The following is a 14,623-nucleotide window of genomic DNA, read 5'->3' as shown; positions in this document are numbered from 1 at the left end:
TACCCCTCAAACACACGCACAAATACCCCTCGCACACACGCACAAATACCCCTCGCGCACACGCACAAATACCCCTCGCACACTCGCACACACGCACAAATACCCTTCAAACACACGCACAAATACCCCTCACACACTCACACAAATACCCCTCACACACACGCACAAATACCCTTCAAACACATGCACAAATACCCCTCAAACACACGCACAAATACCCCTCGCACACACGCACAAATACCCCTCGCACACACGCACAAATACCCCTCACACACGCACAAATACCCCTCACACACGCACAAATACCCCTCAAACACACGCACAAATACCCCTCAAACACACGCACAAACACAACGCACAATGCCCCTCAAACACACGCACAAATACCCCTCAAACACGCACAAATAGCCCTCACACACTCGCACAAATACCCCTCACACACACGCACAAATACCCTTCAAACACACACACAAATACCCCTCACACACTCACACAAATACCCCTCACACACACACACGCACAAATACTCCTCGCACACACGCACTAATACCCCTCACACACGCACAAATACCCCTCACACACACGCACAAATACCCCTCCCACACACACACACAAATACCCCTCACACACACACACAAATAAACCTCCCACACACACACAAATACTCCTCGCACACACACGCACAAATACCCCTCACACACACGCACAAATACCCCTCACACACACGCACAAATACCCCTCGCACACACGCACAAATACCCCTCGCACACACGCACAAATGCCCCTCACACACGCACAAATACCCCTCAAACACACGCACAAATACCCCTCAAACACACACACAAATACCCCTCGCACACACGCACAAATACCCCTCAAACACACGCACAAATACCCCTCACACACGCACAAATACCCCTCAAACACACGCACAAATACCCCTCAAACACACGCACAAATACCCCTCAAACACACGCACAAATACCCCTCAAACACACGCACAAATACCCCTCGCACACACGCACAAATACCCCTCAAACACACGCACAAATACCCCTCACACACGCACAAATACCCCTCAAACACACGCACAAATACCCCTCAAACACACGCACAAATACCCCTCAAACACACGCACAAATACCCCTCGCGCACACGCACAAATACCCCTCGCGCACACGCACAAATACCCCTCAAACACACGCACAAATACCCCTCAAACACACGCACAAATACCCCTCGCACACACGCACAAATACCCCTCGCGCACACGCACAAATACCCCTCGCACACACGCACAAATACCCCTCACACACGCACAAATACCTCTCAAACGCACGCACAAATACCCCTCAAACACACGCACAAATACCCCTCACACACACACGCACAAATACTCCTCGCACATACGCACAAATACCCCTCACATACACGCACAAATACCCCTCACACACACACACGCACAAATACTCATCGCACACACGCACTAATACCCCTCACACACGCACAAATACCCCTCACACACACGCACAAATACCCCTCCCACACACACACAAATACCCCTCAAACACACGCACAAATAGCCCTTTCACACACGCACAAATACCCCTCACAAACATGCACAAATACCCCTCACACACGCACAAATACCCCTCACACACTCACACAAATACCCCTCACACACACGCACAAATACCCCTCAAACACACGCACAAATACCCCTCGCGCACACGCACAAATACCCCTCGCGCACACGCACAAATACCCCTCGCACACTCGCACACACGCACAAATACCCTTCAAACACACGCACAAATACCCCTCACACACTCACACAAATACCCCTCACACACACGCACAAATACCCTTCAAACACATGCACAAATACCCCTCAAACACACGCACAAATACCCCTCGCACACACGCACAAATACCCCTCGCACACACGCACAAATACCCCTCACACACGCACAAATACCCCTCAAACACACGCACAAATACCCCTCAAACACACGCACAAACACACGCACAAATACCCCTCACACACACACGCACAAATACCCCTCACACACACGCACAAATACCCCTCAAACACACGCACAAATACCCCTCAAACACGCACAAATAGCCCTCACACACTCGCACAAATACCCCTCACACACACGCACAAATACCCCTCGCACACACGCACAAAACACACGCACAAATACCCCTCACACACACACGCACAAATACCCCTCACACACACGCACAAATACGCACAAATACCCCTCAAACACACGCACAAATACCCCTCAAACACGCACAAATAGCCCTCACACACTCGCACAAATACCCCTCACACACACGCACAAATACCCCTCGCACACACGCACAAATACCCCTCACACACTCGCACAAATACCCTCACACACACGCACAAATACCCCTCAAACACACGCACAAATACCCCTCGCACACACGCACAAATACCCCTCGCGCACACGCACAAAATACCCCTCGCACACACGCACAAATACCCCTCACACACGCACAAATACCCCTCAAACGCACGCAAAAATACCCCTCAAACACACGCACAAATACCCCTCACACACACACGCACAAATACTCCTCGCACACACGCACAAATACCCCTCACATACACGCACAAATACCCCTCACACACACACACGCACAAATACTCATCGCACACACGCACTAATACCCCTCACACACGCACAAATACCCCTCACACACACGCACAAATACCCCTCCCACACACACACAAATACCCCTCAAACACACGCACAAATAGCCCTTTCACACACGCACAAATACCCCTCACAAACACGCACAAATACCCCTCAAACACATGCACAAATACCCCTCACACACGCACAAATACCCCTCACACACACGCACAAATACGCACAAATACCCCTCAAACACACGCACAAATACCCCTCAAACACGCACAAATAGCCCTCACACACTCGCACAAATACCCCTCACACACACGCACAAATACCCTCGCACACACGCACAAATACCCCTCACACACTCGCACAAATACCCCTCACACGCACAAATACCCCTCAAACACACGCACAAATACCCCTCGCACAACTAACCCTCACACACTTGCACAAATACCCCTCAAACACACGCACAAATACCCCTCACACACATGCACAAATACCCTCAAACACATGCACAAATACCCCTCAAACACACGCACAAATACCCCTCACACACACGCACAACTAACCCTCACACACATGCACAAATACCCCTCACACACGCACAACTAACCCTCACACACATGCACAAATGCCCCTCAAACACACGCACAAATACCCCTCGCACACACGCACAACTAACCCTCACACACACGCACAACTAACCCTCACACACACGCACAAATACCCTCAAACACACGCACAAATACCCCTCACACACGCACAACTAACCCTCACACACATGCACAAATACCCCTCAAACACACGCACAAATACCCCTCGCAAACACGCACAAATAGCCCTCGCACAACACGCACAAATACCCCTCACACACATGCACAAATACCCCTTTCTCAAAATATTAACAAATTCAATAATACCATGGTAACAATGATGTCAACTGTGATACTTTGAAGTACAATGTAAACCTCATGATTATAAGAATATGATAATCATTCAGTATTAAGATCTAACAGCATGACTGTACCGCCTTAGAAGTGTTTTACACAGATTTATTTCATGAACCCTGCCCCATTAACCTACTTTCCTTTTCAGCTTTCCTTTCCATAAAAGGCCACTACAGAGAGTGTGTAAAGTGTTTACTGTTTCATCTGATTTCTGTAATAACTGCTCGTATGATCCTCTGTGTCAGATGTTGGTGTAATGTTGATTTTAATCTCAGGTTTATCGGTGAGGAATCGTCTGCTGCTGGAGTGAAGTGTGAACTGACAGACCACCCTACGTGGATAATCGATCCCATCGACGGGACGTGTAACTTTGTGCACAGGTTCCTTCACCATCTCATTGTGTTCCAGTCATCATAGAAATATATTCCTGAGATCTCACACACAATGCTTTATTTTCAGTTTCCCCATGGTGGCAGTGAGCATCGGCTTCGCTGTAAGGAGAGAGGTAAACACTGAGAAACCTGTGCAGGGTTCTTTGACTGGTGTCATGTGTTGATGCTCAATCACTTCTGCCCCTCAGCTGGAGCTCGGCGTCATCTATCACTGTTTCGATGGGACTCTGTATACGGCCAGGAGGGGACACGGAGCCTTTTGCAACGGTGTGCGCCTACAGGTGTCGAAAGAAAAAGGTCAGCGTGTTTTAAATCATTTTTTTGCAAATAACAGTAATCATTGTTTTCATTTATAATGGTATAATCAAACTATTTAACTTACAAATTAATAGTTACCAGAAGGATAACAATAATATGTATCAAAAAAGTATCAAACATTTGATTGGTGGTAGTGTATTTAAATAATATCTTTATAGATTTAATCAGTTTATTCACCTGTGTTATCTTTAATATTTAAAGTCCACACGACATAAAATAAAACAAATGTCAGACTGGTGTAGTGTAAACTCTCATGTGACGTTATTTTCTCAGACGTGTCGAAGGCCCTCATTCTCACAGAGATCGGCGCCAAGAGAGACCCTGCAACCCTGGATATCTTTTTAGGAAATATGAAGAAGATGTTGAGCGCCCCTACACACGGGTACGTCTGAAAACCCCTCGTCTGATCCACTTATGTGCAGCGTAGATGTGTCAGCTGTAATGTTAGGAGCTAGCGATGTGGCTCGTATCCTCAGTGTGTTACTTGCACCTAAAGGTCAGGATTTCACCTTTGACCCGCAGTGTGAGGATCATCGGCAGCTCGACGCTAGCGCTCTGTCACATCGCTAGCGGCGCGGCCGAGGCCTATTACCAGTACGGTCTGCACTGCTGGGACATCGCAGCGGCCGCGGTCATCATCAGAGAGGCCGGCGGACACGTCATGGACACCACAGGTCAGTCACACCTGTGTCCAGTGTGTGAGGAGGCAGAAAATACACCCTGTTTAATCCATACTGTAGGATATTAAACCTGACTGATTGATTTGGGATTATTATTTCATTACCAATGTTGATCTTGAAGATGTTGGGCTTAGTGGGACTCACCAAACATGAGGGGAATGTAAACATTTACACTGTGTTTCTTACAGAGTTTATTATTTGTATATAAAGTCATAAAATTATGTTTATACCGTAAGATGTTAATATAACTCAGTGTTAGCATAAAGTTCTTTATACATATGAATAGTGCTGTAATAAAAGTTGCACCTGCAAAACATTGAAAAAGAGTTCGTTTTATAGATATTTAATCAAGTTATACGTGGTTTTTACATTTTATTTATTATATTTTAGGTTTGGTAAATCCACTGTGCATAAATCCTTTACATATTACATCAGTAAATTATCATAATTTAATATGTTTCTAAATCTGATCTAAATAATAAATGAATGGGTAGATAAATACCTAAAATTGACATAGAATAAAATAAGATACTAATATAAAGTATATCAATAAAAATAAATACAAATTCTAAAAAAACAAATAAGTAAATAAAATACAAAAAAAAAATCTAAATAAATGAACCCCCAAAATATATTAAATAAAAAATTTAATAATAAAAATAATTATTTTATTAAACATTTTATTTAAAAATAAATAATAATAATAAAATAAAAATGGTTAAACATCTGAATGTGTGTGTGTCTGCCACATGCATGTGTGTGTGTGTGCGCGCGTGTGTGTGTGTGTGTGTGTGTGTGTGTGTGTGGGACGGTTCATGGCATGCCTGTGTGTGAGGCGACACAGAGAGTCTTTGTTGGGAGGCCGTGAGGTCATGACCATGCGGTCCGGAGAGGAATATCGCTTCCACGTAAAAGCCCTAAAATAAAGCCAAAGATTTCCTCACAGTCTAGATGTTCTGCGTTATCCAGCCGATGTAGTTTTGTTTACAGTGATGTTATTGTAATCATGCCCAGATTGTCATCTTACATTTGTGTGATGATAGAACTGGGTCACACATATAGTTACGATGACATACTGTGAAATCAGCGGGTTAGAGGACATCGCTGTGCCTGAAATAACAGTGCCTCTGACACAGCTATAAAATAAACTAAACTAAATAAAATCAAAAAAGAAAATAGAAATAGAGAACCCAAATTAAATCAAATAAATATACACACACATATATGCAAAAATAAAATAAATAAAATCTAATAAAAAAAAAAAAACTAATACTATATAGGAAAAAAATATATATGCAGAATAAAAATAAATAAATTAAATAAATATATAAATAAATACTATATATGGGAAAAAAAAATATATATATATATATATGTATGTATATATATGCAAAATAAAATGAATAAAAATCTAAAATAAATAAAAACGATATGAAAAAAAATATATATGCAAAATAAAAAAATAAAAATACAACTATATGTGAAAAAAATATGTGTGTGTATATAGTTCAGTGCTGTTTGTGTGTGTGTGTGTGTGTGTGTGTGTGTGTGTGTGTGTGTTAGGAGGCCCGCTCGACCTCATGTCCAGACGGGTGGTGGCCGCTGGGACGCGTCAGATCGCAGACTATGTGGTCAAGCAGCTGCACCCCATAAACTACGGCCGTGACGACACTGACCCCTGAGTGACCTCTGACCCCATCCCAAGCCTTTTACCTCGGAGCACACAATCCTGCCACATCACAGCTGCAGTCTCCTTTTAACACCTCCATCCGTTAACATCCTCTGATTTCTGTGTTACGTCACTGGAAACAGATTAATTGTAATCACTGGAACCATATTTAACTTTGTCCACCTTGTAGTTTATGAAATAGCTTGATCCATGGAAATAATGTTGGCATGTTGAACACTGGACGTGGCTTCAGAAGCCTTGAAATCACAAGGATGCTGCTGATGCCAAGCTCAGCCCGATTGATTTTACATTAAGAGATGGAAATATCTGCTTTGGATCGAAGACGAGCAGCTGGTTATGATTCCTGCAGATATTACAGTCGTGAAATACTCGCCGCTAATCAGATCACCACTCAGGAATTAAACTGTTAGTTTAGATAGAGCTGAAGATTACCTAGCTGTCTGTGAACAAACGCTGATCAAACCCTTCGCTAATCAATCAAACGTATTCCTGGAAAATATCTTAACGTCATTAAATGTTTTTAATGAAGCCTCATCAAGGCTGTATTTATTTGATCTAAAAACAAACTGTAAAAACAGTAATATTGTGAAATATTACAATTTGGAATAACTGTTAAATTATTAATGATTTCTGAAGATCATGTGACACTGAAGACTGGAGGAATGATGCTGAAAATACAGATTTGATCACAGAAATAAATTACACTTTAACACAGATTCACACAGAAAACAGATGATTTACATTAGAATAATATTTCACAATATTACTCTTTTTTTCAGATTTTTTTGATCAAATAAATGTAGCCTAAATCTAAACATTTAAAAACATTAATGTTTCCAAATTTTTTAAAAGTATTGTACATTATATACTACTATAACTATATAAATTATATATATATACTTTTTTTTTTTTTTATTGCCCTTTTGAAAGATTTTGAAGAAAAAGGTAAACATTTATCTTGTTTTACACCTTTAGGATTTTTCTTTCTGCTGGAATACATGTAAAAACAATATTGAATAATAATAATAATAAATCTCTAGTTCATAGGTAATTTGATCATATGCAGAAGCTGAAATTTTTCATTTCTCAGATCAGGTCGTCTAAAATTCATCACTTCTCCACCGAAACAAATCCTTGTGGATCTATAGAAAGTTTCTGGACACACTGCAGTTTTAACCTGTATTTTACCTTTTTATGTGTGGGTTTTGTTTTAATACAGGATGATCTGCAGATCTAATAACTGTATAAATGCGTGGAGATTTGAGTTGTTCACTGCCAGTTTTGATCAGTTTTCCTGCTGTGTTGATCTTGATGTAATCCTCTAGTTAGCCAAATATTAAAAACATACACCTAAATAAATGCCGTCCAGTCATTATTCAATTAAAATGGTTTCAGGTTTCTAATAACTGTCTTTGGCAGATTCTTGTGTCTTGTGCATCTTCATCTGAGAGAGGTTTACTCCGTTTCTTTTATCTTATCTGTTAATTAATGAAGTTATTAATTCTGTGTGGTTTCAGGCTCCTTCAATACTCATCTGGGCTTTATTCAAGCACTGCTGCATTTGGTTTCCATTGAATAGACATGTTTGATTTCATTATTATGCTGGATCTCTTAGCCATGGATTCAGCTGTCAACCAATTGTTTTGTTTAAATTCACATGCAAGAGCTCTGCAGCTGAATTTTGGCAAATCCAGTTGAGTTTAATCGTCCCCTTCAGCGCAGCCTCAATTCGATCCGTCCACGGTCTCCAGGTGTCTGTTCAGATCCAGAAAACTCTCCCTTTCGGCTCCACAGCTTTGGAAAGGCTTTCTGAATTCGGTTAAAGCTGCCAACTCTAATCTATAGTTAAACCATGAAGAAACAACCATCAGTGCCCCTCGGTGTCCTCAGAGTATCCCCTTCTCCAGAGCCACGGGCTTATTAACATTAATCTTATTAATAACCATAAATGAAAGTGTGCCATCTGAGATCTAGTTGATTTGTAGCAATGTAGCATTGCATCAGGGTCTCTGCAGTGAATGGGTGCCGTCAGAATGAGAGTCACAATAATCCACAGCACTCCAGTCCATCAGTGAACATCTGGAGAAGACAAAACCTGAAACACATCCAGCATTAAGATGATTTTAACTCAAACACATAGAGTCTATAATCATAATAACACTTCCTCCAGTGAAAAAGTGCATCTGCTGTTGTCTCTCACATCAAATCCACTTATTAAGTTGTTTTTTTTATGCATGGAAATGCTATAATGAAATGGAAAAGTTACACACATACACAAGTTTATACACTATAAATTTAGTTTAAAATGTTTCTGCTCGTGTGTTCCTTCGACGCTCGGCAGGTGGCGCTGCAGTCTCTCTTACATGACTGATTTAACTTTACATCAAATATTACTTTAAAAACGCCACCAAAACATATTTTTAGTCATTGAAAATATATACTATAAAATATAAATGTACATTTGACTGATACAGCCTCAGATAAACTATCACCAAAAGTTTGATGTATAGTTTTCTTGTTCTCTGCTGAAGCCCCGAGCCTCCACCCCTTCCCCTCCAAACTCCTGCCCTCGTCTTCCCCTAGACTCCTGAATGGTGGAGTCATGTGTCAGTTGTGCAGGGTGGTCCTCGGAGAAGAGGTGCGTCCAGATGCCAGAGAGGCACAGCTGTGGAGCGCGCGCAGGACGGGGATATAAGAGTCACGCGCTCCGGAGGAACTCTACAGGACTCGCGACGAGCGCGTTCACAGCTGGTCGATGTGATGCAGTGATGTGAAGAGCAGCATGATCTCTCCTGTCAACAGGTGAGAGGATCCTGCTCAGAGAGGAATCAGATCTGCGGGATTCTACAGCCGGGGACTATATGAGGACTAGACTGAACTGAGTCGGGCTCCTGAGGGCCGCAGCGGATCATGAGCTGGGGCCACACTCTGCTCCCAACACTTCTCCATTCAGCATCTGCTCTCACTTCTGTGGTGATATGAGGAGGAGGATGGCCTCGGAGGTGGTGTGTGGACTCATCTTCAGACTGCTCCTGCCAGTGTGTCTGGCCGCAGGTACTGAACCCTGAAACAAATACACACTGAGACTGCTCTCATATGTTTACTAAACTCACACACATACGGTCATTTCATAAAAAAAAAAAAAAAAAAAATATATATATATATATATATATATATATATATATATATAAATATATAATAGAAATAATTGTTATTATTTAAAAAATATGTGTTTATATGAATTAACATTTTCTATAATTTAGTTAATTTAATTTACTATATTTTAATTAAAATTAAATATTACATGTTTTATGGTAATTAAATGTATATATATATATATATATATATATATATATATATATATATATATATAATTAAAATTAAACTAAATTAAATTAAATGTATGGATTTATCAGACGCTTTTATCCAAAGCGACTTACAGTGCATTCAGGCTAACAATTTTTACCTATCATGTGTTCCCGGGGAAGTATTAAAGAGAAAATTAAACAAACAGGTATTTTAAAATAACACAACAAATAATTTGTATTATTTATAAAAAATATTTATTTACATTTAACGTAGTTTAATTCAGTTAATTTTTTTTTTAGAATTATACAAATGCTAATATTCAATAATTGCTAACAGTGTAATTGAAAAAAATATATATTTGGGCTTATTGAATGTGTCTTGTTTTAGATCTGTTTTCATGTTATGGTCATTTCTATGGTATTTTTACGGTATTATTCTGTTAAAAGTAATTTTAGTCTATTTTGTGATTAATATTTAAAATATCTGATCAGTAACCATTTCTACACACTGTAAAGTTTAACAGTCAGTTTTACTGACCGTACTGCATGTAGACTTATGGTCCTGTATTATTTTAGGACTGTAAATAACAGAATACATTATCATCTAAGCATACGCTTCATAACTCGCATTGCATTGTTTAAATAAAATCATGATGCATGTTGCGATTTGTTAAATAAAGTCAATTTGTTAAATAAACAATATAGACAAAATGCACCAAAATTTTAACTCTTGTAGCTTTCATTTAATTGCTGTTTTTGCTTTTGATTGGAATTGGTGGTTGCATGTTTGATATTTTTTGTTTGTGCATTTTTTGTATTTTTATTTTTTTGAGTATGAGATGAGTAATAGAGCACTCAGGGTTGGTCCAAATACGCTGTCCAGCTAAAGTAAGCATGAGTGTGATAGCAGAGAGACAGACTACAGAGCTTCTGTCTATCAGCGTCCAGCAGCTCTTCCTCTCTCTCTCTCTCTCACAGAGATCACTTACACAATACTTGGTATTTACACTCTCAGTTGTCTGTTTTTGAGCGAAACATCTGCATCCTGATAGTGTTGACTGTCTGCCGAACATCTGCCTGCTGTGACTCATGCGCAGTGTTTTTACAGATAGTGAGGGTTGAACTTCTTAAGACCCCTGCCACAGACCGCTAACAGTCCAGATCTGTGCGTTCCCACAGCGCACTGGTACGCCCCATTCTCCAGAAACACCAAAGACTGTTTATTTGTGATAAAACGCCCAGCTGAAGCAAGCTCAGAGAGAGAACAGTCAGCCTACATAACACAGAGCTGTACCTATAGACGCTGGAAATAAAATCATGTTGCTTTTTGCGATAACTCATATTGTAAAGCAGTAACTCTTCATGGTGATCCCAGAATGCATTGCATCAAGCTTTAGCTGGTTTAAACTGGAGATAGCGGAGGCTGGTTGCATAATAGTTGTGCATGAGTGTTGTGTCTTTAGCGTAGCAGCATGTCATCGTCTGTGAGTGTTTCAGCTCAGCTGTTTGAGATGTGTCTTGACGGTTGCTCAGGGGCCGCTCATACTGAGTGTGTTTTTGTATTTTCCATTGTTTCTTTGTTAGCATGCACTAGCTGGATGTCTTTGACCAGTGTGTTCAGTTGTGTTCTTCACACACACACCACGATCGGTTGAACATACACAACGCCTGTACGCTGTTAGCTTCATCTGAGACACAAACTCAAACACACTCACACATATATGAGACATGAACTTCATCGCCTTCATCTGAGAAAAACACACTGAATGCACAGATCTTGATGACTGACCGCCAAAATAAAAGTTTGGTTTTATAATACTGTTGTGTATATTAAAAGGTACTTCTCAAAAATCTTCTTAAAATAAAGAGTTACCAATGTTTTTTTGTTTTAATGCATGTTTTAATTTACACTGTTCTTTCGTGCAGCATCTTATTTAAAAAAAAGAAAAACTGCAATGTTTTGTTTTAAATACATTTTTCTATTTTCATTTAAAAAAAGATTTGTTAGATTATTAAAGTTTTATTAATTTATTTCATTAGACACAGTTTTTTTTATTAAATTTGCATTCAATCATTAAACACAAAATCCAGAAAAAAATGAATGCAAAATAAACAATTTGGGGAAAAAATAAAACCGATTTCATGATGCTTTAAATTGAACTCTGTGGAGTTTAATTGTGAACAAACAAGTTGTTTACATTCGTTTTCAAGGTCTAACAAACACGTGAAAAGCATTTCCTTAACCATTAATGTTAAATGTTCTGTAGTTGTGATAAATATCATTTTTGTATATATATATATATATATATATATATGTCATAATATTTTGTTGGCCACATCACCAGCCATTGAGCAGGACATGTTGAAATAGAGGACTTATGGTCATTTTATGTCATTGCAAAAAATGTCTTGAGTTTGAAGGCAGCAAACATCGAGGCATTGCACTATTTGGACTCAGAAATAGTGTCTTTCCATCTTTCGTTCCTTCTCAAGGATGATGTAAAGGTCAAATCCTGCTCTTTTGAGAACACAAACCATCCGTTTTGAGTTGCACAGCTTTCCCAAAGAGGTTCAGGTAAATAATAAAGTCAAATCCAACTAAAGCGCTGGCTTCCTCTCTTAACCCAAGGAATGGTTTTTTAAATGTTATCGGTATCAGGTCAATAAGTTAAGCATCATAAACACAAGGTGAAGTGATTTCTGTAAACGCTCTTGGGTGGGACGCTGACTAAGGTGAACGCAGATTTCGGTATACCTAAATATTTTATTGCATTTTGGGAAAATATTTAGATTGCACACATACAGGAAGTAAACAGCAGTGGGTTACTTTCATAGGATGATGTGATTCACAAAGATGCATCTTAAACGTCCATCATCAAATATCTACAGTTACTTCTTTATCTATAAGACTCTTTTAATGCTTTCTAACAGCAAACTTTGCATTATGTTTGAACTTTAATTGCAATCTGACACTTCTGATCAGAACAACATTAAAGCGTTTATATTTTGGCTCCAAAAGTACACTATGAAGGTCTTCTTGAGAAGTCCACGTCTCTCGGTTGTGAATAAACCGGAGTTTGGAGCTGGTTAAACCAGACATGCTGTTTTGTTAGACAGCTGCTTCATTTGTGGCTTTGCAGAGTCTTTTAATGTCGTTTGAGACATTAAAGACGAGGTTGACATGCTGTACACAGTCATGCTCTCATTATTCCTCTAAACGGCTCAGTATGAAGTCACCGAGCACTCACTAGTAGACACGTCTGCTCGGCTGTAACTTTAGTACATCTGAAGCCTTTCCTGTTGTTTGAAAGCAAACCTGATTTGTTTGGTAAAGGATTGCCAAGCTCAAATGAAACAACATGTTGTTAAAGTCAGAATGGCCCTGTTTGCTTCTCCAGAGAGATTGTGCCAGTCAGTAGCTCATGTTAAGCACACTTGTATTATGGTCTGTGTGCTGGCATGCAATGCCCATTTCTCTTCACAATCCAATGACTTCCAAAGGAACCAATCAAGTCCCATGTTGAATATCAAGCAACCCAGACCTAGTGGAAAACATGCACTTCTGCTCATCTTTATGTTGCTTCTTGCACGTTTCGTGACACTTTTAAAGTGAAATGTTCAGTGAGTGGAGGTTCAACATCAGTTCTTGAAACAGAGAGCAATAACTATAAAGAGAATGATAACCATAATGTTTCAATAGTTGATAATGATATTGTCACTGAGATACTGTTATATTTTATATAAATATGTTTCTACTTCATATTTTTCTATCATGTCAATATCCTTTTTAGACGCTTTAAAAAAATGTTTATACATCTTTTTTTTTTTTCAGTTTTAGTCGTTTTAGTACATCAAGTTAAACTGAAAAAAGTTGCTTTGGCAAATAGCGCAAATAAAGTTTATTTTATTTTATTTTAGTTAACCTTAATGGTAAAACATTACTTAAAACATTAATGTGTATTACATTAAAAAACATATTCATAATGCGTGTTGCAATGCATTATATCATTTCATATATCATTGTAACCAAATGCATTATAATATTTGAAGGTTTGTTTGTCGTGTTTTAATGCATTATACGTTATAAAGGTGTAATGATAATGTATTATAACTGTGTTACAAATATTCATGAGATCATGCAATGCATGTCTATAAACATGCATTCAAATATTTGTATAATGAATTTAAAGGGTTATCTTGTTTAATTACAAGTAAAGCATTTATTTATTTATTTGTTTTCATTTTAGTTTTATTTAACAATAATAACCGTTTACTGGAATCACTTATAGAATTTTTGACAGCCAATCAGAATCCAGTTTAATGCACTTGAGCATTTAAAGTGGCAGGTGATAAAACGGCAGCATTATTGTTCATTGCTGTGGACACTAATATGGTTACAGTTATAGTTTTAGATATTATTATAGTTATCGCTCTTGGTCTGAATGAGCCTGAATTGCACACTGAAGTTCATTATCTATTGTCAGTCTTGTGGAGATGTATGAAGCACATCTCACACAGAAATCACTTTAGTCGGTCAACTCAGTGGAATTACGTCACTGACTTTAACTATCATGGAAATAAAATACGGATTGGTGTTGAGATCCCAG

The 14,623-nt window shown here is 39.2% G+C and overlaps 2 protein-coding genes across 3 annotated transcripts in view; both read left to right on the top strand.

Moving 5' to 3' along the window:
* The first annotated feature begins 3,601 nt into the window (after positions 1 to 3,601).
* Positions 3,602 to 7,327, top strand: LOC113066333 (inositol monophosphatase 2-like). Its single transcript, XM_026238235.1, has 6 exons — positions 3,602 to 4,008; positions 4,088 to 4,133; positions 4,209 to 4,317; positions 4,612 to 4,720; positions 4,861 to 5,012; positions 6,582 to 7,327. Exons 1-6 carry the CDS (start codon positions 3,857 to 3,859, stop codon positions 6,698 to 6,700), a joined length of 687 nt encoding a protein of 228 aa, XP_026094020.1. The 5' UTR covers positions 3,602 to 3,856; the 3' UTR covers positions 6,701 to 7,327.
* Positions 7,328 to 9,283: 1,956 nt separating this feature from the next.
* Positions 9,284 to 14,623, top strand: part of LOC113066332 (piezo-type mechanosensitive ion channel component 2-like) — a 113,548-nt gene continuing 108,208 nt past the window's right edge. For both annotated transcript variants that reach the window (XM_026238234.1, XM_026238233.1), the window contains exon 1: positions 9,284 to 9,762. In XM_026238234.1, the coding sequence (XP_026094019.1) occupies positions 9,687 to 9,762 (76 nt within the window). In that variant the 5' untranslated portion in view covers positions 9,284 to 9,686. The remainder of the gene's footprint in view (positions 9,763 to 14,623) is intronic.

The sequence above is a fragment of the Carassius auratus genome, chromosome 49 (assembly GCF_003368295.1).
Source record: "Carassius auratus strain Wakin chromosome 49, ASM336829v1, whole genome shotgun sequence".
Classification (NCBI taxonomy): domain Eukaryota; kingdom Metazoa; phylum Chordata; class Actinopteri; order Cypriniformes; family Cyprinidae; genus Carassius; species Carassius auratus.
Note: the sequence above shows the minus strand (reverse complement) of the source record. Positions and strands in the feature narration are given on the sequence as shown.